Source organism: Pyxicephalus adspersus, chromosome Z (genome assembly GCF_032062135.1).
Source record: "Pyxicephalus adspersus chromosome Z, UCB_Pads_2.0, whole genome shotgun sequence".
NCBI lineage: Eukaryota > Metazoa > Chordata > Amphibia > Anura > Pyxicephalidae > Pyxicephalus > Pyxicephalus adspersus.
In genome coordinates, this window is record NC_092871.1 from 39471027 (window position 1) to 39489269 (window position 18243).

The 18243-nt window shown below is 38.9% G+C and overlaps 1 protein-coding gene across 3 annotated transcripts in view; it reads left to right on the forward strand.

Moving 5' to 3' along the window:
• TENM1 (teneurin transmembrane protein 1) overlaps window positions 1-18243 on the forward strand; it is a 591240-nt gene that overhangs the window by 520480 nt on the left and 52517 nt on the right. For all 3 annotated transcript variants that reach the window (XM_072431864.1, XM_072431865.1, XM_072431866.1), the window contains 2 exons: window positions 365-731; window positions 13439-13949. In XM_072431864.1, coding sequence (XP_072287965.1) covers window positions 365-731; window positions 13439-13949 — 878 coding nt within the window. The remainder of the gene's footprint in view (window positions 1-364; window positions 732-13438; window positions 13950-18243) is intronic.

Consider the following 18243-nt stretch of genomic DNA (forward strand, 5'->3'; position numbering starts at 1 on the left):
CACAGTTGTCATATCATGTTACTGCAGGGTTACTGCAGCTTGCATATGATGTTTTGTATACCCCCTTTGTCTATGATGTTTACCCCCTTTATTAACACATACAAAATCACTTTTCTTGGACAGTTGGATTTGCAGTCTGTACTGTTGTTTACCTTGAAATATCTTTTTCATTTTCAGTCAATCCAAACATCAAACTTTAGGTTTGTTAAAATTAACAATGGGTAAAGAATAAGTCAGTCATTCATTTTAAATAATTTAGGTTAGAGAAGGTTAATAAATAGCAATTTCTATAGGTAAAGCTGCACTTTATATAAGTTGGTCAATTCAACAAAAGAATGTCTAATTTTTATTTCTGGTATTACAGGTTCGACTAGAATGGCCTACTGATCTAGCAGTCAACCCTATGGATAACTCATTATATGTGTTGGACAATAATATCGTGCTCCAAATTTCTGATAATAACCAAGTGAGAATTATTGCTGGCAGGCCAATACACTGCCAAGTTCCTGGTATAGATTATTTCCTGGTTAGCAAAGTAGCAATTCACTCTACTTTGGAATCTGCTCGAGCCATTGCTGTGTCACACAGTGGAACATTGTACATTGCCGAAACAGATGAAAGGAAGGTTAACAGGATACAGCAAGTCACCACAAATGGAGAAATTTCCACATTGGTCGGAGCCCCAACGGACTGTGACTGCAAAATCGATCCAAATTGTGACTGCTTCTCAGGTGTGTACTACATTATTCTATGTACTCTTGTATGATTTCTTTGTAAGTACAATGTAATCATTTACCAAAAAGGAAGATTCTTAGTGGTGATATTCACCTAGCCTGTATGGTAAAATTGTAAATTTAATAGGAAAGGGAGGAAAAAAAGAACAGACTTTCGTAGACAGTGATATGAATAAAAAAAAATTGTATTTAGAAGAACATAATTAACCTAAATTACCAGAGTGTGTCAAAATCCACATCCTTAACTGACATAATACTTCTTACGCTAGTTTATGGTACATATGGTACATACTCTTTGGTTCCCATATCGCATACACAAGGTTTTAATAAAATATGTCTCAGTTTCCAATGTGTCTCGCCATGAAGGCTTCCCCTCAGGGGATTCTTGAGACCAGAATCAGAATTGTAAGTGATAGTTTGAAAACACGGAGATGGTAGGTGGCCAATAGTATTGGGTAACCAATTCTTAGAGTAAGATACAGTTGGTAATGTAGATTTTGGATATTGGCTACAATACAGTAAAAATCTATTTTTGAAAGGGAGGAAACACTGATGAGTTTTTGATTGTTCTAGTGTGTCCAAATAGATGGTAGAGACTAAAAAGGTCTTGCAGGATTCAGTGTGTAGAGAGTAATTATAATTCTCCACTATCTAATGTGGCCCTTCCCAAATGTTCCCTTGGGGGGGACATTCTAGATGTTCTTTGCTTCAAACACAAGATAATTGAAGGCACTCGGAAGTTCATCCATCCCTGGCATACCAAAGCTAATGCTGCACAGCTCACTTTTTCACATATTCCCAGCATGATCAGGCAGGTAAGACATGTTTTTGCAGAAGGAAATTGCCTGTCCCTTTCTGCAATAAGCACCTGCCTAAACCTTTAATTTGAAGGTGGGACTTTAGTTCAACTTAAAATGCAGTGTACCCTCCAGAAGGGGTTCAAGGCCTGACTAGAGGTACCTGGATAACAAAACTTTCATAACAGTATTTCATATCAATTGGCTGAAAAAAGGGTTCACATATTGATATTGATATTTTTACCTGGAGTTTAACTTTAATGTTTACTTTTCCCTATAAAAAGCGTCCTTGGTGTGCTGTAAGGGACTTTTTAGAATTTAATAGACATTAATAGAAAGATAGAACAAATAATTATAATTGATGGACTTCTTTTCTGTGCTGTCAGCATGCATCCATTACTACCCTAAAATTAGAATAATATAGGCAAGCCATTCTTGACCAGGGTTCGGTGAAATTGCGGGCTCCTTCAGGGGTTACTAAAGGTTCCTCTTACTGTGGCTCATTGACCAACACTGTCCAGCTGCAATAATTAAATGAAGTTGATTTGAATTTCTTTTCTCTTTTGTTTTTTTAAAGCACACACAGTTATTTTTGAAGAAAAGGAAAATGTTTAAGTATTTCCTCTCATCGTCATCTAAACTGTTATATATAAAATAAAATCTTGGAATTTGATTTATTTTTTTCATGAACACCTCTATGAATCACTTTTCTATTACAAAAATTAACACTTAGCAAACACCTTTATAAACATTATTATTCCCTGTGTGTTTTTAGGTCGGAAGTGCTCTTCTTTTTCTCTTCGGTTTGTTGATGGCAGTTAACTTGTGATGTTTTAATTCAGTGTTCACATTGACTCCAGGTTTCTTTCTACAGCTAATAACTACCATTTTGTCATTTAACAATGTACATACATCTGTGAACACAAGGATTTTATACTATTGTACCTTCTATTCTATTGTGTGTACTAGTTATGCCGCATTTCATTGTCAATTCTTTCCCTATTTTTCTTTGCACGTAAGCCATTTTGCATACATTTTTCTTGGTACAGTAATGGATACATGACTGACAGCACAGAAAAGTAGTTCATCTATTTGCCTGTTTACGCTTCTCTCTCTCCCTCTCTCTCTCTCTCTCTCCCTCCCTCCCTCCCTCTTTCTCTTTATTCTCTTCCTGTCACTCCCATGCCTATTCTTCTTTTTTCTTTTTCGCTTCTTTCCCTTTTTATCTCTTTATTCTCTCTCTCTCTCTCTCTCTCTCTCTCTCCCTCTCCCTCTCCCTCTTTCTCTCTGTCTCACTGGTTATGTAGAAGAAACAATGGCAGGGGTTGCAGAACCTAAAGTGTGGTTTATTGAAGCTATCAGCAATTTTGCAGTCTTTTCTTGGTACAGTAATGGATACATGACTGACAGCACACAAAAATAGTTCATCTTTTTGCCTGTTTACGCTTCTCTCTCTCCCTCTCTCTCTCTCCCTCTGTCTCTCTCTCTCTCTCTCGCTCTCTCCCTCTTTCTATCTGGTTATGTAGAAGAAACAATGGCAGGGTTTGCAGAACCTAAAGTGTGGTTTATTGAGGCTATCAGCTATTAGCCATTTTGCATTCTTTTCTTGGTACAGTAATGGATACATGACTGACAGCACAGAAAAGTAGTTCATCTATTTGCCTGTTTACGCTTTTCTCTCTCCCTCTCTCTCTCTCTCCAGCTCTGTCTCTCTCTCTCTCTTTCTCTCTCTCCCTCTCTCTCCCTCTTTCTCTCTCTGGTTTTGTGGAAGAAACAATAGCAGGGGTTGCAGAACCTAAAGTGTGGTTTATTGAAGCTATCGGCATCAGTCTCTGCCTAAAACATCCTTTTTTAAAGCCTTGTAATAGATTGATATGTCAATCATCTGCATCTGTTTGGGGCCTAAAACAACCAGTTTTAAAACAACATTACAAATAGGCATGTCGGCCTTCAGGAATTTTTACATGGCTTGAAAAAGGGTTTAGGGGAGAACTGTTGCTCTGTTGTTTATGATCACCATTTCTTTCAGAATATTTTCTATAAACTAAAAACTAACTTCATATATACCCAGATTTTGCTGTTTTTGCATTTATTTATTTTCTTTACTGTTTTTTTGCCATGTGCATACACTATTAAATTTGTTCATTATATATATTTATATATATATACATAGGGACCACCATATATAGGGACCATACATCTCAGCAATTTAACAGACAGGCATTACAATGTGACCTATTCCTTCAACACACTGCATAATTAAAAAGTTGACTTTACATGCACTTCAAGCATTGTAGCTCTTTTGCTTATGGTAGGCACAAGCATGAGGCAGCATCAAGTGTGGATATATGTAAAGCTCCCTACACCTGGGAGTCATCAAACCTAAACATTCACTATGTATATTGGAGCATCTAGCACCCCACAATGCATTGCTTAAACATCAGCAGCCCATGGTAAGCATTCATTATGGGGTGAAGCAAACATGCCAGAACTCCAACAAAGTTAACAATGTGTTAGGTTCAATTAATTCATATGTGTTCATAGTACACATAAGAATTCAGGTTCCTAAGGTGTTTTGCTGGGTGAAAAACAGACTCACACAGGGACACAGCCCTGGAACCCTAAAACCAGCAACACAGGGGACTGCTTACCTGCCGGTCCGCCTCACAGGCATTTACACAAAGAAAACACCAATGCAATTAAGCTTACAACAAAATTTATTGCAACACACAATATATAAACAATTCACAACAATCACATGGACCCTTACCATAAGGGTAAGGGGACAGCTCTATTTCAAGAACCTATTGGTTATATATCTCAAGATACTGCCAATACCTAAGGATCAGCAATATACAATTCAACAAGCTCTATCACAAGCTTAATAAGTAATTCATAATACATCACCGGGTAAGGCTTTTTTCATTGACCTCTCTCCTTGTTGGGAACCCCTGTCAGCCTGGACTATGGAAGGCACCTGGGTTTGGTCCATCTCATTAGGTACCTGAACTGCACGTCTGCCCCCAGATCAAGGTTCAGAATACTTGCCCCAGGTGCCCTCCATTTATGGGGCTCTGGTGGGGGATACACCCAATATGACTGGTTATATACGGAACTCTACCCAATATGGAGTTCTGAGGGGGATTAGTTGACTCTTTCTTGTCCTTGGAGAGCTGTCAGAGCAGTTAATGAGAACTGGATAACAGCACCGTCACGTATCTTAAAATGGGCATCAGCTTTTATTTTACACATCATTATTTAAACAATAATTTCTGTATGCAGAATATCACTTTGTTACACACAATATCTGAGGGGTTGTATTTTTAATATTCACTTGAATACTGACACTTGTTGACAGGCTGTCAGCTGTACCCTGTCGCTGCGGATTAGTTCTACCCCTTTTGTGTTGTACTTACCTGATTGAACACAGACACTAACTCTCCTGTCTTGTGATAGTCTCGGGATGATCTTGTTTACCACAGTGTGATCTTGTTTACCACTTGGTCACGCGCCGACTCCTGCTCGTGAACATTTTGTTTCTTGATTTATTAATTGATCTTTTATATCTCGATCAGCCATTTTATTTAAACACATTCACTCCATGGTCCAGCCATGTTACTTTCGTATCACATAAGCATGTGGACATTTTGCCATAAGAGGAGAAGGATATGCAGGCACATTTGGTCTCATTTATAAATGCTCTCCAAGGTTGGAAAGGATACACTTTCATCAGTAAAGCTGGGTGATTAAGCACACCTGGAATGAATTTCTTAAAGTCATTTGCTATTTGTTAGTAAATGTTTTGAATCCTGCGCTAGATCCATTCCAGGTTTTCTGGAACACCCAGATGAATCATCATCACTGATGAATGTGTATCCCTTTCTTTTTTTAATGTAAATTTTTATTGAAATTGTTAAAAGTATAACAAAAATACTAAAAAGAAGGGGAGAAAACCTAAATAACACATGAAGAATATGTAAAAGAAAAAAAATTTCCCCAAAGTTCTAATTAAAAAAACAGTATATTAAAATTATCAATCTGTCAAGGTTCTGCATACAAGAGTGTTCACATATATCTATAACATAGCAGTGATTGTTTATTCAGACATGTTATTCTTTAGCAAATCAACATTAAAACAACATTTTATCGTGACAACCCATAGTTAGTTTGTTGCCTTTATCATAGCATCTTTGGCGGGTGTATAACAGTGTTTTTTCCATCTGATCCAGTTCCAGTTCTTTCAGTTGATTGCGAACTGATACTATTGTACACAGGGTGGATTTGAACGGGTGTTCTGAGAGTTTTTGTTCATACAATCATAGTTGTTGAGTAAGTTGGAGCCTGGGAACTGCATTTTTTTGGGGAACTTTTTAAAGCAATGCCCTCTAATTATTGCTTTGTGCGCCTCCCATAGTGTGGACACCTCGGGAACTGAGTTAGTATTTTCGAGAAAATAGCGTTCCCATTCTGATTGCAATGCCATTATAGTGGGAAAATATTTGGGCAAGTAATCATTCATTCTCCAGTGACGTTTTCGACTAGGAGCTTGAGCGAAGTTCAGATGATTGACCCAATTTGAGAGTGCTTGGCTGCTTTAAGCATTGCATAATAACCAAAGAAATAATCAATTTTAGTCTGTGTGTCATGAGGTTTAGAATAGAAAGTGTATTCCTTATCTGTTGGGTGATGGATGCGCCAGACATCGTAAAGAGAACATTTATGCAGCAGGGCTCTAAAGCGGGAAGAAAAATTAGGAGTTGGGGGGGTCTTACTCAAGAGAAAATCAGTCCAATGATGGTGTGTGGGGTAAGTTAAAGTCACCTCCAAATAAGGCATAGCTATGTGGCAAAGTTTGTGTCAGTTCCATGATTTTTTCCAGAATTTTTGAGTATTCCAGTATTTGTGAAGTATTAGGCAAATATACACTACATAAAATAATGAACACTGAGTTTATATGCCCATTCAAAACCACATATCAAATTTCTGGATCCACTAAAGCTTGGATTGGAGAAAATGGGGTCCCTGAGCGAATCATTATGGCTACCCCCAATGATTTCCTATTTGCAGTAGTAGTAGTGTAAACAGAGGGGTAGTACTTTTTAGCAAAACTATATATAAGCTAGAATCCGTTAGGTGAGTCTCTTGTAAAAAGACAATATCTGCCCTAGAGCACCTGCATTCTTGGAGGGCCAACCTACGCGCACAGGGGGAATTTATTCCTTTAACATTTAATGAAAAATACTTAAGCATTTCTATTGATAACACTGGTCAACAAACATTTTCCTGCCAAACAGATTAAAGTCATTTTATATTTATGTTTTTTGTAAGACCATTTTGATATTTGTATGTTCTTTTGTTGAGTGACCAATTGGAATTGATGCAAAGCAGTTGCCAATATGCAGTAAAACAGATTTCAAACTTCAAGTGGAACTGTCTATGAAAAGCCGCCAGTCTTCTGTTTGGTATTCTGGTACTCCTATATGGGTTAAGCTACGTACACACGTCAGATTTTTATCGCCCGATAATCGGCATCGGCCAATTATTGGGCGAAAATCTGCCGTGTGTACAGTCGTTGTCGTCCATCGTCCGAAAGACCGTCCTGCCGGATCCACGGACGATGCTCCGTCGCTCTCCCCCTCCCCTCTCCATAGAGCACGAACGGTGCTGTATGTATGTACAGCACCGTTCATGCATCGTGCACTCCCTTGTCATTGGAAAGGATCGTGAAAGATCCTTTCCAACGACAAAAATTGCAGGTGTGTACGCAGCTTTAGTAGTCCAGGGATGTTACAACCGTACACAAAATCTCCATCTTAACTGAAATATGGTAGGAGTGTCACCTCTCATGTCCTATAAACCGTTATTTTACCTTCCGGTCTCAGACAGTTCTTTTCTTTCAGCCTGGACACTAAAAGTTCAGTTGCTTGTTTTGACAGACTTAAGCCGCATACACACGTGCAATTCTCACAATCTTTTCCAACTATAAGAACTGCACGATGCATGAACGAGTGCTGTACATACAGCACCGTTCTGCTCCATGGAGAGGGGAGGGGGAGAGCGACGGAGTGGCACCCTGCTGCGCGCTCTCCCCCTTCCCTTGCATTAGGATCGCTCGTCATTTATCGTCACTGGATCCACCAGGACGGATCCACAGACGATGAACGACGTGGGCTGTACACACGCCAGATTCTCGCCCGATATCTGGCGAAAGCCGATTATCAGGCGAGAAAAATTTGACATGTGTACGTAGCTTTAGGTCACGTATGAAATCATTGAGCTCTTCTTGGGAGAACTGCTGGTTTGATGAAACACTTCCTTCATATTCACTTCCACTGCTAACTCCTGGATTTCACTCCAAACCCTGTATATCTTCCATTTTGAATACAGGAATATCAAGGAGTGTACTGAACACAGTGAAGGCCCCCAGAGGGCACATACCAAATGGTCTTGTAATTTCCATTGGCCCGGGCCGCATCCCGGAAATGATATTAGCATACATGTCAGGTAACCAAAACGATTGGTTAAAATAAGCAATATGGTATTGTAACCAATTTTAGAGTCAAAATCAACTTCAATAATACAAACAGATGAGCAAGCAAGGAATATGAGCAAAACAAAAAGAAACTCTAAGATGTAGCACTAGGATGCTGAGAGCGCCTCTGCTGAGGAGCCTGTTGTCATCGATCAGGAACTAAAGAGTCCACCTGCAGGGGGTCCCAACCTTGTAATCCAGGTAATCCAAAGATCTTCGCAGAAGCATTCTAAGTCCTCTGGGTAAAGAAAAACCGAGGATCTGCCTTCCTTCCTTTCTGGCTGTGAGGCTGAAGGGGAAGCCCAATCTATAAGGGATGGAATCATCATAAAGAATGGCAAGAAGAGGTTGGGGGGCCTGGCATTGTTGTAGGGTAGTCCAGGATAGATCCGGAAATAATTGCACCATTGCACCATCAAACTCGATGGTCCTCATATTCTGTGCCTTTTTCATAAGTTCCTCTCTGGTGGCAAGGTCCTGAACTCTACACACAGCGTCCCGGAGTCTGGAAGGCGGACCAGGTGGGCAGAGGGCTTCATGAGCATAGTCCAACTCAATTGGATTGGATGTCGGGCGACCAAGAATGTTATTGAAAATTGCTTGTAAGACTAGTGGGAGGTCCTCAACTAAGGTAGCTTTAGGCAGGCCGTGGACCCGAATATTTTGACCCCAACTTTTGTTATCTAAATCCCCCAAATAACGTTATAACTCTATAATCCCCCAAATAACATTATAACTATAATTTGCTGATTTTTGGGAATGAACATGTTGCTGTAATTGTGTAACAGCTAATTTGGAAACTTTGATATCATCATTGATGGAGTCGACTCTTTCAAAAGAGCAAGTCAGCTCTCAATCTGGATCTCAGCCCGACAGGCCTCTATGACCTCATGAATAAGTTGGCAAAAATCTTTTCTGATAGGATATGCCTGTAAGTATTTCTGCCATGGTGCTGGAAGAATTGTGAAAGATGGTGACTCTGTGGTGAGGTAGAGGCCAGCGCCCGCTGGGGCAACTGGGATATTGCCAGCTGATGTTGTCACTGGCAAGACTGCATGAGAATTCACCTTGGAGTAGATGGAGAAGGATGATGTGCTAAGCAATTCAAAAACATGATGTTTGACCTGGGAGCAGGAAAAACATGATGTTTGACCTGGGAGCAGGACATTTTTGTGGAGCTGTTCTGCACTGCAATGAGTCATCTGATGAATGAGCAGAGTTGGAGCCACTATTGGAAGGATTGGGCATATTGCCAGCATGGGATGTTGATAATGCTGCTAGTAATCCAAGTGTTACAGAGTGATCACAAGGAGAATTCTGCCAATATCTCTCTGGAGTGTCTTCCAGTGGCTTCCAGATGCTGCAAAAGGGCCGGTATAGTGGATCGCTGAGTAAGACTTGTCTGCCTGCGGGACCCTGATGCCTTGAGGTTTCGTTGGTGCTTCTGCTTCCCCATCTGTGTAAGCTGGAACACTGTCAGAAATGCAGCTATGTGGCCCGGATCAGGAGCTCAGGGATCACACATCTGCCTCGGAAGCCATGCAGCTACGCCCCCCGTGTATCTCTTCTAGCTTTGGAGAGCTTTAAAGAAGCAGGCCTATAGGGAGGCCTGCAGCAGGGGACTTGTTATTTAGGTATATTTTATCTATTTATCTGCATAAATAGGGAAATTATATTCCTATCAATGCATATAGATATTCAATTAAAGAAGGTTCATGCACAAATAATAGCTAGTCATTCAAACAGTTTAATTAAGAAAACAAGGTAAGACAAAGTACACAGCGATATCATCAGATATTTAACCACATAGGAACTTCAATCAATGTCACATATATATATTACATGAACATACAGTTGTTAGTAGTAACCCCTACAATAACCCAGTAACTACTTAGTACAAAATACATCAAAACAATATAGAAATAATAGCATAAACATATACAAAGACATATACCAAACAATACAAGAAGCAATTCAGGAATGTGTATAGCTACCTGCTAAGATGTTGTGGGGTACCCCAGGTGCTAGATTCCCTAAGAAGACTAATTCCCATCATTTTAGTTCCCCTTTTATATATTTAAGTCCCATTAGGTAACATTGGGGCTCTTTGATTGGTTAGTGGGTGTGTTAGTCGCAATGATCATCAGTTGGCCCACACCCCACCAGATTGGGATTGGTTAATGTAATTTGATGGACCTCCCAACTAAATTTGATATAAAAAATCTACAGCTGGAATCTATGTTTAGGGGTCTATGAATGTCCAGCTGGGTCATCACCCCAGTCCATCTGTTCACTTACACCTCCATCTCCTGTTTCCTCAATTGAATGGACTTATTGCCCTTTGAAGGCCATATTGGTGGTCTGTTTGTTCTGGGAAAATAGGTCTTGTCTCCTGGCAGTTGTTGTATCACTTGTGTGTTACTCTGTGAAGTCCTACACTTGGAGACCCCCTAGGAAGCCCCTATGGCCAGATCAAGATAACACAGGTTTCATGTTAAAACACATTTCTGTACTGTATTGTTTCATGCTAGTTAGATACAGTCTAATTATTAGGACCCACACATACCTAGTCATACATCTTTGAATACATCTATATATTTATACATATATATACCTTTATATACTTTTACATATTCGTAAACAATCTTGAGGTGCAACAGGACTAAGTGTAGGGCCGGCATGACTGAGAAGCCCCCCCCCCTTTTTCTGTTAGCAGGTTATGTATGGGTTAATGTGAGGGAGGGAGGTTAGGGTGTGGGATTCACTAGAGGTCTGGTCGGACGTTAAGGGGAGGAGGATAGAAAGGTTTACGTAAGAGGGCCAGTTTTTTCTGGAAAGGAAAATTCCCACCCACCCTCCCTTCGGAGCAAGGCTATGTGTTGGAGGTGGTTGGGGTTTAGGAGGGTAAGAGTCCTGTTGGTAATTGGGAAGGGCAACCCATTGGTAGGGTGCCTATTTAAATGGTATTATGGTGGGCCCCTTGAGGCGGTGCTGGGCGACTAGGGGCCAGTGTGTGGTTAAACAATTTTTGGTGGAACGGACTTTACCTTTTTTCCTAGACCTGCAGCTTGGCGGAGTAAACTGGAGTTGGCTGTTGGTTATAGTGCAATTGGGCACAGTGAAAAACGGGGTGTGTTATAGTTTGATTGGTTGGAAAAGGTTTTTTATTAATAAAGACTGTAAAGTATATATAAAGAGTATACTAATGTTATATGTCCTTATATATGTTAAGTTATGGTAATGGAGATAATATGTATATGTTATTTAAATATTGTTGTAATTAATGGTTATTTATTGTTATTTATTGTTATTTAAGTTGTTTTGTTAATAAACGGCTGCTTGCCAGCCTATTTAAACCCAAGGAAGGTGTCAGTGCGTTTTTGGGAGAAGAGTATAGGCTGGTAGGCAATAGTGGGGGAAAATGCGGGAAAAGGTAAATAGTAAGTGGGGTGCAGGAAATGTTTGTGGTGTAGGGAAAAACCTTGCTGGGGTTTTTCTTTTAGGGGGTGGGGGCGGGAGATCCAAACTACCCTTAGTCATGAGCCAGAACGATGTGGGGGACCCAAATTTACAGCATTATAGCTTATTGAACCATCCATTCAGTCATTTGGGGCACTGGAGAAAGTAATGGCCCGGTGTCCAGTGTGCTAATCACCCCCCCCCCCCCTTCCTTTACTCAGAACAGCCCTTTGTATTGGGGCTTATCATTTAAAGTAATGTAGGCTGTCTAGGCTGTCAGTTTAACAATGTGTTATCTTCTTGCAAGGGAATATTTTCCATGTGATTGGATATGTTTCATGTTACATTTTGTAGTTAATTAGGTTGAAAAAAGATATAGGTCCAACAAGTTCAATCAATGTGATTGGGTATTCTTTGCAGGGTGAAGTTTTTACTGCATTCACTTTTCTAAGTGAGTTGGACCTTTATTTATTTTAAATGTTTTTCTAATGACATCTATTTTTTTGTGATTTCTCATTTGTAGTGTGTTTAGCTTAATCAATTTTCATGGTGTAAAAGCATGTTTTCTCCACATTATGCTTGCCAGCCCCTATTCAAACCCTACTAACAAAAAAACACTCTAGACCATGGGTTCCCAACCTTTTTTGGGGCAGAGCCCACTTTTTCACAGAGTGATTCGAGAGTCCCCCCCTTTGGTGAACTATAATATATTTTATATTAAAAAACAAACCAATTTTTAAAATTATTTTATTAAAAAATAATAACAATATCAGTGCATTACTCCAACTATAATTTAATTTTTTTAATAATAATACTAATAATATTATTAAAAAGAAAATTATATATTATTACACAGACACAGTTCTCATGCTGCTGCTGCTGGTGTATGAGGAGTAGGCTTATTTCACAGTCCGAGGTGGGCAGGGAGCAGCACAGATGATTACCAAAGTCTATAGAAGATGCCCATTCCTGGGGGAGCTCAGACTGAAGCACAATCCCATTGAAAAAGATAGGAGATGTGTGCGCAGGCAGAGCATTCACAGCTGATTGAGACATCATTGGCCCAATCAGCTGGTAGTACGCATTCCGAGGGTAGGATTATTACAACGGACACCTGTCTGTTCTGCCCCCACCGATGACAATGCACTTTTGAACCACCCATATGCAAATGCTGAGTGGCTCAATGATACAAACAGAGTAGGAAGAGCTGGGCAGCAAATGTGTGTGTTTTGCCCAAGGGGGCGGTGGCTGGTCCTCAGTGCCCCCTTAATTTGCCTTGAATGAGAAATGCCGCCTTGCACGTCCTCAGTGCCCATCGGGCAAAACATACTGTTAAGGGTACCTGGCAGTCTGGGTAGAAACTGATTTATGTAAGCTAACCTTAGAGATAGTTCATCATAGGTCAGCCTAATATCTCTGGTAGTGCTCAGATCACTCACATTGCTTGGGTAAATCAGGTTGTTTATGGCTTACCTTGCAGATATACTGTGTATAAATGTATCTGTATATTATATGAAACAGTTAACACTCTGCAGCAAAATAGCACACATAAGCAACTGCAACCCTCCATTTTGCTAATGCTCATAAACAAATATCTATCTACATGCAGTTCTAGTAATATGTTGTAAAGATTGCTGTGTATGGATATACAGTAGATGTCCTGGCACTGTACATGTAGCTGAGAAAAAAAAGCAGTGAATTTAAAATTTTCAAAAATTGGTAAAGCTGAGATAAATGTGCAATAATGCTAATCTTCTTGCTGATTTACATCTAGAAACCTCTTGTACCTCTAGAAAGAATAATTTTAAAGTAGATTGCAAATTGTAATTTTTTCCTGTTTATAGACCTTTGCATTAAATGCTAAGAAAATGTTTTCAATTTATAGATTAACACATTGGATGTTATCTGTCCCTTAGGTGACGGCGGATTTGCAAAAGATGCCAGGCTAAAAGCGCCCTCGTCATTAGCTGTATCTCCAGATGGTACACTGTACATAGCTGATCTTGGCAACATACGCATCCGAGCAGTCACTAGGAACAAGCCGCATCTGAATGCCATGAATATGTATGAGGTTGCCTCTCCAGCAGACCAAGAATTGTATCAGTTCAGTACCAATGGAACACATCTCCACACTTTAAACCTTATAACAAGGGACTATGTGTACAACTTCACATATAATGGTGATGGGGATGTCATCTCCATCACTAGCAGCAATGGTAAATCAGTACATGTACGGAGAGATGCTGGAGGTATGCCATTATGGTTGGTGGTCCCTGGAGGTCAGGTGTACTGGCTTACCATCAGTAGCAATAGCGTATTAAAAAGGATATCAGCTCAAGGATATAACTTAGCCCTAATGACATATCATGGCAATACAGGACTACTGGCCACCAAAAGCAATGAAAATGGCTGGACTACAGTGTACGAGTAAGTAAAAAATAATAAACTTTCGCATTATGGAATAGTATGTTTTTTTTCAGGATTTCACCTTGAAAATGTATATATATACATATATATATATATATATATATATATATATATATATTGTTTTCAGTGATCACTTATTTATTTTATTATTATTATTCTTTTCTATGTTGTAATAATATAGCTTTTCAGTGCTTGACTTCTTACTGTTCTTGACTTTTTCTTACGTTTGGGCTCACCATGACCATTTTTCGTAAACAGATTGTAAGTGTAGTTAAACATTGCAATCAGCATATTTGCTGAATGAATAATACAAGAAAATTACTTAGCAGCTGTATTCCTTTCAGAAAAGGTCCACAATGGGCAGGCTCTATTATATGCCTGGTGATCAGAAATGAGTAAAAGAAGCAGAATCATTGTACTATGCAACTAAATTGTAACACACGTTGTATATAATTTATAAATGTGTCTTACAAGAGAGAGAGGGAGAGGGTGGAGAATAAGTGACAATGCTTGCACCAAAAAATCTTTGGTAACTGACATAGTTATTTTCCACATGTTTGCAAGAACTTGGCATCCAGTCATGTTTTATGGGTTATGGGTTTATTGTTCAACGGGTTTATGTTACAGTAAATTAATAATCTTCAATGTAAACAATTTATATACCAATTGTTATCACAGAGAGAAATAAAAAATACCTCAACCTGTGGATTTAAAAAAGAAAACTTGTCTTGAGAGAAACATGGAGGTTGTATTTATTGACTTCTCCTGCTTTTGACACTGTTGATCACCCCCTTCTAATACAAATCATGCGCTCCATTGGTATCTGTGACACTGCTCTCTCTTGGTTTGCTTCCTATCTGTCTGACCGCTCCTTTCAAGTTTCTTTCAATGGTGACTCCTCAATCCCTATTTAATGTACAGCGCTGCGTAATATGTTGGGGCTATATAAATCCCGTTTAATAATAAAATAATAAAATACTAGTGACATGGCAGTCATTTGTTACGGTATGCTCATGCTTTAACCCTTTGAGTCACTTTTTATATATGAGAGATGCAGAGAAACTGCTAATAGTTTACTATCTTTATTTCTCACACATAGATAACTTGAGCACTTGCTTATATACTTCCAAAATCTTAATTGCAGCAAAATGATTTATTTAAAGGGCAATTAATTTTAAAACCTGTAGCACAAATATGTAGATTACATATTATCACTTATACAGAAGAAGTATGCAGGTAAGGATTTACTTGCAGCATTTACTTGCTAACATTTGCAACAATGACATCCCCTATACTTATCTCCTGACAGGTCTACTTTACACAAAAGTATCAATGGTACACCTGCAGCATTCTCCCTCTTGCAGTATGTCCAGAATATGCTAACATCTTACTACAGACCAGAGTTCAATTAATGGAGCACAAGGTGTGCAGTGTGTAACTCACATATACACTGCCTGGCCAAAAAAGTTCCTATGCTTGTAGGGGCAGTGGTATATTTTGGGATGTTTCAGCTTGTCATTTCTAGGTTCAGTACTATGTGCCCAAAAATGGGGTCAGCTGACTACCGTAATGTACAAAATGACCAGGTTGGTCCACCTATGGTTTGTTGTTCTTCCCTGCTGGCACAAAATGCAAGGAAATATCAGATTCAAATTGAGAAAGAATGGTTCAGGGAGAATCATTTTCACACATGGATTGCCCATCAGAAATTCTAGACCTCAACTCCATTAAGAATATTTAGTATGTACTGGAGAAGACTTTACGCAGCATTGTAACTCTTCCGTCATCATTACTGGATCTTTGTGAAATATAAATACAGCTTTGGGTGGAAATAAATAATGTGACATTGCATAAATGTATCAATCCAACTAAATATTAGATTGTGTGACATAGTCCCAATCATAGTAACCTCATATGTTGTGCTTCCACATATTCGAACTCTTAGTATTGGCTCAGGGGTGTCTTTGGGAAAATATCTGGAGAACAAAAAAGATCGTAGATGCTACAGATTTGTTCAAACTATAACATCCTAGGACTGTTTTGCCAAAGTAGCTGATAAATATGATGGCAATGTGAACAAAAACCTTTCAGTAATCATAGGTGACAGCACCACTTATTTATCATTAGCGTTCCCTTAATGTTTGCTCCTTAAAAAAAAAAAAAAACTTCGGGCATATTAGTTGGTTAGTGGATCAGCAGATCCCCTTAAGGGTTTGCAATATTTCTGAGTCTTTTCTTATTAAATTCACCTTCTCTGTTATACTTAAGAGCAGCTAAATTTTATCTCAGAGATGGATATATTTCTTTTCAAATGTAGTCCAACTTATTGCTTGATGCCTTTACAAGCATTCTGTCTTTTGTGTCTTTAGCTCATTCTGCAGAGTTTCATAGAAGGTTGGATCTTCACATTGCTTTGTATCCTTGATATAGAGAGAGTAGAAAGGACATACACCATCATAACTATTCCATCTGGACTTTTGTTCATAAAAGCCATCTATTTTCTAGGGAAGGGGCTTTATAACCCAACCATGGGACTGTGAAGGTTATCATTTATCCAGATCTAGTAGATCTAGTAGTAGTTAGTCACATTCAACTAGACTTGTTCTTGTAACATTTTAGATGTTTTGTAGCCTTCCAAGCTGCTTCATCAGTTCATGATGCAAAATAACTTGTCTAGTTGAATTTACTAACTACTACTAGGCTTCCAATCATGTTCAAGGATTTTTTTTTGTTAATTTCCTTGCACTGATTGGGTATTCTTTACAAATGTAATCATTACCACGTTCACTACACTAAGTGAATTATCCCTTGTATAAGGAAAATTCACCTTAATAAGTGAACAGCCTAAATTCATTTTGTAAATCACCCCAATTGTCACAGCAGAAAAAAATATTGGAGGGGGTCACTGGAAAAGGTAGACACAACTGGCAGTAAAAAACCTAAAGGCCTTTCTGTTACTTCCTAACTCTATTACCATCTGTAGTCCTAGTGAGGATATTCACATTCACTTCCTGTTCTATGATTCCTGGTTATTGGGAAAGGATGTTGGGGTAAATCCCCCAGTGGTGATAAGCTAATTGTACAGTGTAGTACCTTGCAGTACCTTGTTTTTCATGTATATCATCTTAGGAATTCCTATATATTATTTTTCAGTGTATGTAGAAGAAATTAAAGCGGGACTAAACCAGGACAACTCACCTGTCCGTGCTCAAGCTCCAGGCTCCATCTTCCTTCTATTCTTCCAATTCCGGATGATCTTTTGCCATCTTGCCAGTCCATGTAAGGGATACTGGGAATGCTGGGTTTCTTTGGCAACTAAAGCTGATGCATGTGCAACTCAGCTTTTTACCAGAAACCAGAAGCAACCAGGCAGATGGGACACTTTATTGCAGAAGGGACTTTTTTTGCAATAATGACCTACCTGATCACACAACATTAAAGCGTCCCTTTCACTTTCGGGTTTATCCCCTATTTCTTTTTTACTTTTGAGCAAAAAATGGATATGGTTAGAACTTCTGTGAGGTTTGCAGTCTCCATTGGAAAGCCTTCATTCCTTTACTACATTTGTTAATGATTTGATTCTACATACATTCTCTGTTTTGAAATAATTATATTAGTAATATAAAAAAATCCCTGTGGGTGATGACAATTGGCAATGACTTTTTTGTTTTGTTTTTACATTTGAGATATGTTTTAGTGAACACAACAAAAGGAAGGTGCATTGTGTATGGTTTTAGAGACATAGCTATCACAGGGGTAATGGAAGATCTCAAAGCAACCAGAGGAGATGAGTATTGTGGCGAGGTTATTTGTCTAGCGAGATCACCATGGCAACATTAGACTAGGAATATAGAGGATTTCTGTAGGTGGGGGAAGCACAATTGTCTGTAATGGCTATTGATTTGTGTTCTGGCTCCTTAACTTACTATGTTTTGATCGCTTTTAGTATATTGTGTTCTCTTTATTATAGAAATTACACTGCTGTTTTATTATTCATTCCATATAAGCATTTTTGTTGTGTTCATCCTAGTTGTAGAAACAATTTGTACAAATTGTACAATATTTTGGATCCACCATGTTGTGTGAGGGCCTGAATGATTGTAGGCAAAGTGCATGGGTAGTTTAGGTTGGTCCTAATGTCATAATGTTTTGGGAAAACAGAAATTGGCTGTGCCAAGAATGTATGGTCTGATTGTGGTAACATGTATGATGAATTGTATGGTCCGACTATACCATGTACTGTATGTTGAGCTGTGCAGTCTGACTGTAACATGTATGGTCTGACTTTATTCCT